The 12,004-nt window shown below is 39.6% G+C and overlaps 1 protein-coding gene across 2 annotated transcripts; it reads right to left on the bottom strand.

Moving 5' to 3' along the window:
* Nucleotides 1-995: 995 nt before the first annotated feature.
* On the bottom strand, nucleotides 996-11,602 carry LOC134616979 (zinc finger protein 135-like). 2 transcript variants are annotated; one of them, XM_063462119.1, is made up of 3 exons: nucleotides 11,427-11,602; nucleotides 4,709-4,977; nucleotides 996-3,870 (listed from the first exon to the last, which is right to left on the bottom strand). In XM_063462119.1, the coding sequence occupies exons 2-3, from the start codon at nucleotides 4,944-4,946 to the stop codon at nucleotides 2,711-2,713; spliced, it is 1,398 nt and encodes a 465-aa protein (XP_063318189.1). In that variant the 5' UTR covers nucleotides 4,947-4,977; nucleotides 11,427-11,602; the 3' UTR covers nucleotides 996-2,710. The 2 variants fall into 2 exon arrangements, with proteins under 2 accessions (XP_063318189.1, XP_063318188.1); XM_063462118.1 differs by having other exon boundaries at nucleotides 4,709-4,961.
* Nucleotides 11,603-12,004: the final 402 nt, after the last annotated feature.

Genomic DNA, 12,004 nt, shown 5'->3' with positions numbered 1-12,004 from the left:
TTAAATACTAAAAACTCACAATAAAAAATATTAGGTGACTTATTTGTAAGTAAGTAATTTCCCCATGCACCTTTGCACTAGAACTATAATTTCCCCTACCTGCCAAATCCTCATGGTGGCTACATCCATCTTTTATATTGTTATGTTGCTAAAACTGACTGCATAAATATATAATGAAGTCTGTTTGTGATAATTTGCTCACTGACATTCACACCAGTGGCCTGATTTAGGTTATTTTGTATCATCCTGTTTCTCCTTGCACAAAGGAGCAGATATCAGTACTGCTGATGGAATAAGGACCTTCTATGCCATACTCAGCTCTCCTACAGTGCCTGTCTCCCAGAACCTCCTCCATGCTCTTGAGAATGTGTTTGGCAAACACAGCAAAGCTTCTGGTAATGGCACGTATTGATGTGCCATCCTGGAGGACTCAGGCTACCTGTGGAAACGCTTTATGGTCCAAGTATCCGCTCATGCTACCAGTAGTGACACTGGCAAATGCAAAACTCGTGAAAAGATGAGGAGGGGAAAATGTCAGTGGCTCCTTTTGTAAAACTATTCCTGTTTCAGGGGTTGTGTCATTGTTGCCCTTCTAGATGTTGTTAATTTCATTAACACCAAAGCAGCTAAAACTAATTAGCAACCCCTTCTGCTAGTTAACTAACCAGATAAATATCCCAGAGGTTTAACTGATTTGATGCTATACTCTGATTAAAAAGTGTTCCTTTAATATTTGAGCAGTGTATTTTTATGCAGTATGAACTGTCAATCTGCAGCTACTCTACACAAATATCTTCAATGAAGCAGCAACACTCTGCAGCCAGAGCAGCCCAGGAACGGTTTCCTCAAATAATCAAAACCTCAATTTCAAAATACATATAAAATAATGACAGACACAACCAACACTTCATATTTTAGAAATTACACTTCAGAAAAAAAAATTGTCACATGTTTTAAAGAAATCTTTATTTAAATTTTAAGAATAAAGAACCCACAACAATAAGGAACAGAACTAAATAAATCAGGATAAATAAATCAACAGAAGAGGTCCATATGGAAGCTTATCTTTTATGAAAAGTATTAAAACATAAGGTGACCTCAAATCCATAAAGGCACATTGTTTTTGGTCTTATGCGTGTCACTGTCAAGCTTTTAATTTTCTTTAAAGAGATTAAAGACTCTTTATTGGACAATAAAATAACAAAATCTTGGCTATAAAAAGCAAAGTACCCACAAAAAAATATTTTTTCTGTAACAACGCTGTCAAGTGAAAAGACTGGAGAACCTACAATTAATATTTATCACCTCACCAGCACTAATACAATATATAAATTTATAATATACATATGTACACAAACTGACCAAGCATAAAACTATGACCATCTGCCTAATATTGTGTTGGCCACCCTTTTGCTGCCAAAACAGCCCTGACTGTTCGAGGGATGGACTCCATACCCCTGAAGGTGTACTGTGGTATGGACTTGTTTGTCCGACACATCCCACAGATGCTCGACTGGACTTATATCTGGGGAATTCGGAGTGCAAGTCAACACCTCAAAATTCTTGTTGTGCTCCCTGCAAGCATTTTTGCTTTTGGCGGGGCACATTACCCCACATAGAGAGGCCACAGGCTTCTTAAGGTTTCTTCACAAAAGGTAAAGAGGTCCAGTTACTTTCTTTCCAAACTCCTTAAACTAACATGCCTGGATGATTGAGAAACTACACACATCAGAAAATACCATTTATATGAATGGGTGTTCATTGTCTACAATAATACTTAGGTAGTTGATACGATGTTCACATACCCATTGTCCACGTGGCCAGGGATCAGCATGGACACCCCGACTGGTATGCAGTAATTCAATGTTATTTGTATTACACAAAAACCCCAACAATCAGTCAACTCCCTATAAGTAAGTACTCGGTGACAGTGGGAAGAAAAAAACTCCCTTTTAACAGGAAGAAATCTGATGCAGAACCAGGTTCAGGGAGGAGCAACAATTTACTACGACCAGTTGGGGGTGAGGGTAAGACAACTATGCAGCGCCCAAACTGCAATGCACTGTATATTCTAACACCTTTCTATTAGAACCAGCATTAACTCTGTTTTGGGGGCTGTTTGTTGGACCGGACCACATGGGCCAGCCTTTGATCCCACTTGGATCAGTGAGCCTTGGCTGTCTATGAGACCATCACTGGTTCACCACTTTTCATTCTTTGGCCCATGTTGGATACATGCTGACCACTGCAGACCGGGAACATCCCATAAGAGCTGCATTTTTGAAGATGCTCTGACCCAGTTGTCTGACCCAAAGTCAAACTCACTCACTCAACCATTTTTCCTGTTTAACTCATCAACTCTAAGGGAAGAATGTTTACTTGCTTCCTAATATATCCTACCCCCTAACAAGAGCCATGATGTAGAGATAATGTTGTTCACTGGTCATAATACTATGCCTGATAGGTGTACATATATATCTGCTCAGACAAATGTAAAAATCAGGGTTTCCCCTACATCATAAGAATAAGGCAAACAAACCATACAAAAAGTGTTTTTACTGTCCAGGAGATAAAATGTAGCCCATTTACCTGAATGTGAGTTCATCTCTTCCTTCTGGTTTTGGAGTTATTTGGTTTCTCACTAGTGTGAGTTTTACCATTAACACACTGCTATGTCTGACGGCTCTGATAGACTCTAAGGATGAAACTTTTAAGCTGTGTGAATTTTTATGTTTGTCTGACTGCATCTTTTCTCACAGGTGTCAAAAGAACGTGGCTTGTCCCCTGTGTGGGTTTTGATATGTTTTCTTAATGTTGACTGATCTCTAAATTCTTTTCCACAGGTGCTACATGAATATGGCTTTTCACCTGTGTGGATTCTCATGTGAGTTTTCAAGTGTTTTCTCTGAGTAAATCCTTTCCCACAGGTCCCACAAAAATAGGGCTTCTCGCCTGTGTGAATTCTCATGTGAGTTTTCAAGTTTATCATGTGACTGAAACTTTTCCCACAAGCGATGCAAGAATAAGGTTTCTCACCAGTGTGAATTCTAACATGAACTCTGAATGCTGATGAGTCACTGAAACTTTTCCCACAGGTTTTACAAGAATAGGGCTTCTCACCTGTGTGGATTCTCATGTGAGTTTTCAAGTGTATCATCTGACTGAAACCTTTCCCACAGGTGCTACAAGAATAAGGTTTCTCACCTGTGTGAATCCTTTCATGAAGATCTAAAGTTGATTTCTTTCTGAATCTTCTCCCACAAGAGCTGCAAGAATATGGCTTTTCACCTGTGTGAATTGCCATATGGCTTTTCACATGTATGAGCTGACTGAATCTTTTCCCACAAGTGCTGCAAGAGTAAGGTTTCTCACCTGTGTGAACTCTTAGATGCTTAGTCAGCCTGTATTTATACTGAAAAGTTTTTCCACAGGTGTCACATTTTAATGACTTTTCACTTGTGTCAGTTTTGCACTGACTCTCCGTCACTGGACAGTTATTGGTTTTGTTACTGTGACCTCTTCTCTTCTTCGGCTCTGCATATCTAGTTGATCCTGTCTCCACATGCTCACTTTCTTTCTGATCTTGGCTCTCTGGTTCAGGAAAGTTGTAAGAAAGGAGATGGTCACAGTTTGGTTCTGATTCACTGTGGTCACTTTCCTTATAAATAGGAGTCACTATAAAGATATCAGCCTCCTGCTTCAGAACAAGCTGCTCTCCCTCCTGACTGGTGCAGAGTTCCTCCGGTTCCTCTTTAATTTGTGGAGGATCTGGGTCGACCTGGCTCAGACTGGAGTTTCTATCTTGGTTATCAACCTGCTGGTTATTCATAGCCTCCTCCTCCTCCATACACATATATTGTTGCGGGAGATCTGATGTGACACATGGACAAAAATGATATGAAAAAAAACAACTGGGTATTTCAGGTTGTAAATCTAGTATTCAAAATTATCACACGTTCATACTAGAATATTATAGAACAGCACTGAAGGACACTTTATTTTAATTCTCATATAATGTCTCACCTATTTAGAAGTAATGTATTCATCTCACATATGGGGTGTTTCGAGCACATCTATATGTTGTATTTAGGTATCTGCACTAGTAGACTGTTTTGTGTCCAGACAGTCTTCTTTCATGTAGTAGAAGAAGGATAGCACCTAGGCTCCTCAGATGGGACACAGGGCACTTCAAAGGGGAATGCTTTGACAAGGGGTGATATGTAATAGATTTTCAGGTCAAAGTGACCACGCTAAAAATAATAAACAGAAAACTGGACAGTTTTCAATCTTTTGAAGCTTAATGTCTGCCATGGGTGAAATCATGAGTGGAAATTAGTAAGTGGGTGAATAATAGACCACCCTCTAGAAATTGAGAGCCCAAAAGCTTGGGGCAGCTTGTCCATCTTTGATTATGCCTGAGTCTGAGTACTTCCTGCAGAACGTCATGGGAGAGAATTTTACTTTTTGCCTTTGGTTTTTGAGTTTCTTTTTTTTTTTTTTTTTTTTTTTTCCACCAAACCATCCTGCATTTGAAGTTGCATTAAAAATTGCCAAGTATGGTTCAGAGGCCAAGGACCTGGGAAGTGAAATCCTCACCAGAACGAAAGAAGTCAGTTTCCACTTTGGCTTATGAGAATGTAGGTTTAATGTTCAATGTTAAATGTTTAGGGAAAAAAATACATAAATGGTACTTTGAAGTTTTACATACCTATTCTGTGTAATTTTATTTCAGGCTTCCACATAATATCTAGCTCTTCCCCAGTCCAGATGATGATGCCTTCAGTCTCCTGCTTCACTACAAGCTGCTCTTCCTCCTGACTGATCCAGAGTTCATCCTGTTCCTCTTTAATCTGTGGAGGCTCTGAGTCCTCCTGGTCCATACTGGAGGTACTCTCCTGGTTACACACCTGCTGGTCATCCAGACCCTCCTCTTCCTCACACTTCATGTTGCTGTGGGAGGTCTTAATAAAAGGGACACTAGAAAGAGGTTATTGATGTGATGACAAGAAAACAAACATTTTAAAAAATATCTTCCAGTATGCCTCTACACTATGAGCATGTCTCTCAAATATGAGAATAAGTGCACAAATGTTTCAAGAGCACCTTTGCGAGTCACTCTTGAGTTCTAGCGCTCTTAATAGCAGAGTACAAAACATTAGGGGAGGTTCTACGAACCTTATGTTTTAAAACACTTTTTGATTGTCACTTTTGTGAGATAACAAACATCAGTAACTACATGACAGAAAATCCTTTCCATGAGAAAAAAAAATCTATATTTAATGATTACTTGCTGCAGATTTTAATGCAGGTGAAGCGAAAAGAGGAGAAAAGGAGGTGTTGGGTTGGTATGGTGTTATGGTGTTCCTGTTAAGTAGTGCAGGAAAGATGATGGTGGGTTTCATGAAAAGGATGGAAACAACTGTAGTGAACACATGGATCAACAAGAAGGAGGAATTTAGGGTGACAGATAAGAGTGGAGAAGGGAGCACACAGGTGGATTACAGCTTATGCAGAATGTGCAGTCTGAAAGCAAAGACATCTGAAGGTGGTGTTATTCGAGAATGCAGCTAGGCAGCATCGGATGGCAGTCTACAGTATGGCTTCAGATATCAAGAAGAGGAAACAAGTGAAGGAAGAAGCAATGATCAAATGGTAGAAGCTGAAGAAGGAAAAATATTCCACAGAGTTCTGGGAGGAGTTGAGACAGGCTCTGGGTGGTAGGGACTAGGGGTGGGTTTTGATTATTGATTTTCCGATTAAAATCGATTCTAGCTTGAATAATGTGATATCGATTCATTAAAATCCTGAATCGATTTTTAAATATAAATTTATTTTGCCCAAAATGCTAGAGTCTCAGGTTAAACCTCACAAAATTTCGAGAACCACCAAACGGCTAAAACAGTAAATGAGAGCAAGCACACAAGTACACTGCACAAAGACGTAAACACAAAGCGCGGACCCGCCAATGCATCAGAAACAGTTTCTCACCCGACGGCATGGACACACCGTCGGGGCTGAAAGCAGAGAGCTCACAGATTCTGATGTGTCGGCGGGGCCGCACTTTGTGCTTAAATCTTGTTTTGCGCTAGATTCTGAAGCTTCGGGTTTTGTCTCTCTCCAAAGAAAGTTGATTGAACCAGCCACAAAAGAAGATCCAAACTACGCTTCACATGTCGCTTCACATAAGCATCATCGTTAATTCCCTTCTTTTTCTGTTTTGCTTCCTTTTTTTTTTTTTTTTTTTTAAACCTGTCCCGTTTGGTTCTTTTGCCATCAGAATTATTGTCTAAAGGCGAAGAAAGATGCCCAACGGATTTACTTTACCAAATGGACCATCCCAGCCTTGCCGTAATGGTCCATTTGATTTACCTTTTATTGTTTATTTTATTTTATTTTATTTTATTTTTTTTACTTGCTAGATACGGGACAGGGGAAAAGAAAAGGGAGAAAGAAAGAGGGGGGAAAAAACAAAACAAAACAAAAAAAAAAAACAGCGGAGAAGAGGGACGGGGATAAAGGGCAAAAAACAAAAACCAACAAAATAAGCAGACAAAAAATACATATATCGATCACCTGGATCACCTGTTGAGAAAGAAAAAAGAAAACAAGCAGAAGAAAACGAGAGTAATAGAATAAACAACATCACAATGATATATGGGAATATAACACTAAATACTTAATATTAAACATTATTGTGCAGCACGTAAGATCGACAGCGCACAGTGTGCTTTGAGGTAGGAGCCAAAAAGGGTGTAGTTTGTGTGTGTGATCACCTGTGTGTACGCCTGTAAGCATGAGCGCGCTTGTATTTAAAAGGTTCCTTAATGTAATGATCTGCTAGAGGGTGTGGGGGGCCACAGTCCCATCCTCCAGGGCATGAAGCAGGTATGGAGGAGATCAAAACTCCAGACATCCAGAGGCCCCCAGAACACAAGAGACCAAGGAAGACCAACAGAGGGGCAGCCGCGCCACTGTCCCAGAAAGAGCTGAGGAGAGTCCCAGATGAGGGATCACTCAGCAGCCGCGGAGCAGAAGCCAGGGGGGGTTGCAGTGACGTGCCCGTGAGCTGTTCTGTTTTGCTTCCACCACGGTAAAAATCGCACTTCCTGCAGAGCTCTCTCTCTCTTACTCTCTCAGTGTACTTCAACAACAGTTTCCCATCTAAAAATCTCTGTTTTCTGCATTATTCGCTTGCTTATTACCCACCAATCTACCGTTATGTACAGCGCTGTCGGGCACTGTTTTTTTGTTGTTGTTTTTTTTAATTTAACTGACTTCCAACAAGAAAGCCTCATTTCTGCTGTTAAATACTGAAGAAATTTAAACTTTTTAGAATATGCGAAATTGCAAAACGCTTAGCTGTGTCTCTAATAAAACCTCTGTAACTTTACTCTGCTTCACTTCATCAGCACCAGGTAATGTTTATATGTTGATTCATGGGTTTCTTCAGTTTTTGTTGTACTGCAAAATATTTTTACGGTTATCTGCTATAAAAAGCCAGGCCAGGAAAATCGCCTTCATGTTTTTCTGTTTTAATGCTCAGTTACTTTGACACAAAGGCATCTGCTGTGATGCTTACACCTCTGATAAAGTCTCACAAATGTCAGCTTTCTTTTTATAGATATAAAAATATGGATATGTACTGATAAATGATCAGAATTATAATATTTCTGACTGTCTGAGGCAAAATTTTCCCGATTCAAACTACATCGAATCATGGATCGAATCGATTCAGGACCTTGTGAATCGGAATCGAATCAATTCTAGAAATCAGTGACGATACCCAGCCCTAGTAGGGACGTGTTGCCAGATGAATGGGAAGGTACAGTTGTAGTCGTGGGGGAAACTCACAACCAGGTGATTGATGTATCCTTTGGAGAGAGGAAAGAGAACAAAGAGACTTGCTGATGGACAGAGGAACTACAGGAAAGTATTCAAAGGAAGAGGTTAGCAAAGAAAAAGGGGGATAGTCAGTCAACAGGAACACTGGGTGGCTAGGCAGAGATCAAGCTGGAAAAGATGTGCAGCAGGTTAGCATGTTTAAGGATAAATATGGATATGTACTAATGAGTGAAGGGAGTGTGTGGAGAAAATGGAAGCAGTACTTCGAATGAAGCTGCAAAGCAGTAAGAAAAAGGTAGACCACAGAGAAGATTCATACATGTAGAGAAAAAGGATATGCAGAAGGCTGGCAAAATTATAGACATTCTCTACTTAAGTCCAATTCCACCTGAATTCGACCAGATGTTTCATGGTGTCAAACTCCAGTCCTCAAGGGCCGGTGTCCTGAAACTTTTCCATGTGTCCCTGCTGCAACACACCTGAATAACATAAGTAGGTCATTAGCAACACTCTATAGAAATTGACTGCATACTGAGGTGGCAAGTAGTGCAAGTAGTTTTAGAAGTACATTTTTCCAAACACTTTACGTCACTTCAGTTTACTTGAGTAGGTTTAGGGGTTGCTACCGCAGCATGCAGTCAAGTGTTGCCAATGACCTACTAAGTTTATTCAGGTGTGTTGCAGGAGGGACACATGGAAAAGTTTCAGGACACAGGCCCACAAGGACTGGAGTATGACACACCTGCTCTACACTGACAGTATACAGTTTATGCTGTCTTTATACTGGACAGCCACTGTACACCAGTCAAACACACTGATCTTTACTTTAAATCCATCACAGTACAGCAAACTAACCTGTTTATCTATTTTAATGCAGCCTTTAAATAACAGTCTACCTCATGTTTGTTTTGCAGCATGTTTTACAATATATATTAAAAAAAAAACAGTGTCACATGTACAAACCCAATATCTGATTTAAAAGCACAAGGACTTAAATGTAAGCTTTAGCAGTCCTTCCCTTTAAATCTAAGCTCTCTTTATCCTCTCCTGCCCTATCTCTCTTATCTTTCTCCATCTCTGAGTGAAGTTAGCTCTTTCTTTTCACTCCCAGTGCAATACAGCAGCTGGACCTTTAGCTTGCAACACACTGTGAGACAAACTCCACACAGTTTGTGTGTTGGCTGATGTTTGTTGAGCCAATAGAAATGCTGCATTTGAAATCACCTGCCACTAGAAAACATTGCTCCCTTTATGCTCACTACTCTTCTGCAGCGCTAGTTAGAGGCTGAAGTATCACAACCGCAACTTATGGACACCTGCAGTTGTTCTGGTGTTGTGCCAAAAAAAAAGAAAAGAAGAAGAAAACGCAATCCACTTTAACCCCTGACTATCGGACACCATTGTGCCTCTTTAATCCCTTTTTATCAACATACCCTGGTGATACACGAACAGGATTGCCCCTCATGTGTTACTGTTCACGCTTAAATTAGTTTGATGTTTGAAGGCGCGCAGTGACATGAAATAATAACTTCCCTCATATGCCTTAAACCAAAAGTAACAAGCCTGTTTTGAAAATGTAAGAAGTAAAAGTAAAAAGTACTCAAGTAAGGCACAGAATGCCAAAAATTCTATTTAAGTACAGTAACAAAGTATTTGTACTTTGTTACTTCCTATATAAACATATTATCAACAAAGTGTTCTTATATTATTAGACTGAGATTTTATCATTTTAGCTGGCTTTGGGACAATCTGCTTTTTTCTGGACTTTTTATTGCATTTTAGTGTTTGGCTTTTGAGCAACTTCTTCAGCTCTGTTTCTATACTACCGTAATAATTAAGAGACCTCACAAGGGTACCACATAATGATGTGAAGCCAAAGAGCTTCAGCACCACGGAGCAGCAGCAGATCCAAAGCTCAGTGCAGTGCAGTCACTACTGTAATCCTTCATACTGTCCATATTTAATGTATGGTTTGAATCAGGCCATGAATTTCCTCATAATAAGTATTTTTACCAAATTGTGAACTACAGATCTAATTAGAATGTATAAATAGCCTATCTCACATAACTCACCGAACTCCCCAACATATAATGATGGCAAACTTAAAACAGATACCAGTGATGTGCAAAAGTCTTCAGCCAATCTTTACATTTTGCATCAAAGGAGCCAGTTTCTGGTAATGTTTTACAGAGGTCTTGAGTAATAGTTCTCCAGCCTTTCAGAAGGTCTTTCAAAGCTGGTCTTTAGAAATTGGCTGCTCTTTCACTTTTTTCAGTCCAGCCCTTGTACCTGACAATTATCAGAGGATTTTTTTTCATTCAAGCATAAAACAGGCATCTAACTCAAACTCAGTCGAGAGCTTTGGAATGTCATTCAAGAAGAAGAAAGCTAATTTTAACAGAGTTCAGGCTGTGTTGAGGGACACAGGTGGTCATACCAAGTGTTGCCTTTCAAGCTCATAGAATTGTACAAACTCTGTTTTTGCCCTACATACTGGATTTCCATGCATGTTTGCATGTGTTTCAATAACCGTTTTCCAATTTTCTTGTCATAATATGAAGAGATGAGGGGTGGCTCAAGACTTTTGCATGGTACCTTAATAAGTCACAAGCACTCTCACTTCAGTGTGTCTGACATTAAATAGATATATTTAGTCTGCCATTTCCCTTCACTCTTAACTGCAAAGCTTCACTAGTCAAGTTTACACTTATCAATGCTCTTCATAATTTTCAGGTCTACTGTTGGTCGGGGGTTTGAAATAATATGACATAGAAACAGAATTTTATATTTAATTGTTGTCTCTAAAGGGAATAGGTCTGTTCATATTACAGTTTGAAAGACAGTCTATCTATGCAAAAGTGAGGAGAAAAAGCAAGAGAGAGCTGGGGGCTTTATCTCTTCAGCGCGGCAGTAAAACAAGATGCAAAATAATCGCAGCCTTGAACAAGATTTTTTGTTTGTTTGTTTGCTGAAAACTTTAATTGTTAATATATTTAAAGATTTAAAGAGATGGAAAAGTAATGTAAATAACTCTTGGCTGAAGTATTAAAATTACAACAGTAAACTGAAAAAAGGGGAATAACATGTGCATATCACAAACAAGTATATTTAAGAATAAGAAATTTGTATGGTCCGAATTTCTAACTTTACGGTGTATACCTAAAGGCACCACACAAACGATTTGTGGAGGTGCGTTTGGCCGTAAACAGCAATGTAGACGCGCACTAGGTTTTATTTTTATTTTATTTTTTTGTGCTTCTCCAAAGTGTATATCGTGGCTGGGAAGACCTGCACAACAGCCACATGGCGATGTTGAGAGAGACCTACGGCACTGCGCAGAAAGCAGAAGCTTTCTTTGTCTCTGTTTGACTTTAATACACGAAGCCTTCCAGTAAAATCACTTCCTCGTGTGTAACGCTAAAAGAAGTTTACCGTTTAAAAGGGAACTTGTGTTGTTTCTATACAAACAGGTCATAGTTGCTCATTGATTTTACTCTTTCTGTCTACAATCTGGGCTCCGATCAGGGTCCTACATGAGTCGTATTCCTGCGTTAGTTCATTGTGATCGTCACAGTTTTACATACCAATTTATGTGTAACTTTATCTCGGGTTTCCGGCTGATATCCAGCAGTCTGCGGTGGTGGCTGATCTCCTCCTCATACCGGACGATCGTTTTGCAACCTGAGATAATGTCTTCGATAACAGCAGTTAGTCTCGCCTCGATAAACTCTCACTTGAAGACAGAGGTAAGTAGTAAGCGTGCGTCATTTCCGTTCTTATTGTTTTTCTTGTTAATTTCCGGCAGATTAGACGGATCAAAATGTTATTGCTGCCCCCTTCAGGCCATTGGTACAATTTCAACGAGTTACTTACGAGCCCCTCACTGGTACTTTGCAGAAACCTGAATGTATGACTCTACAATAATCCAAGTTAAATATTGATCCAAGGAATAGTCTATGCATAAAGTTTCTTTCTCAGCATAGTTGGAGCCGATCATAAAAGCGTGCCTAACACATTCTGCCTTTCCACATGTGCATTTTTTCAATATGATGACCAATAATAAGTGCCGACCCATGACTGAAATCACTGTGCACCTGCCTAAGTGTGGTGAATAGCCTGTTTAAGGTCATGCCAAAGCAGCTCAGTCTAATTTAAATTCAGA

This window comes from Pelmatolapia mariae, linkage group LG18, assembly GCF_036321145.2.
Source record: "Pelmatolapia mariae isolate MD_Pm_ZW linkage group LG18, Pm_UMD_F_2, whole genome shotgun sequence".
Taxonomy (NCBI): Eukaryota; Metazoa; Chordata; class Actinopteri; order Cichliformes; family Cichlidae; genus Pelmatolapia; species Pelmatolapia mariae.
The sequence above is the reverse complement of the archived record's forward strand: the minus strand, read 5'-3'. Positions and strand labels throughout refer to the sequence as shown.

What these genes read in the sequence shown, in the direction of transcription:
- LOC134616979 (XM_063462119.1), bottom strand. Translation starts at nt 4,946, where the DNA reads ATGAAGTGTGAGGAAGAGGAGGGTCTGGATGACCAGCAGGTGTGTAAC. An exon ending in AATAAAATTACACAGAATAG is followed by an intron (nt 3,871 to 4,708) that starts GTATGTAAAACT and finishes GTGTCACATCAG; the next exon opens with ATCTCCCGCAACAATATATG.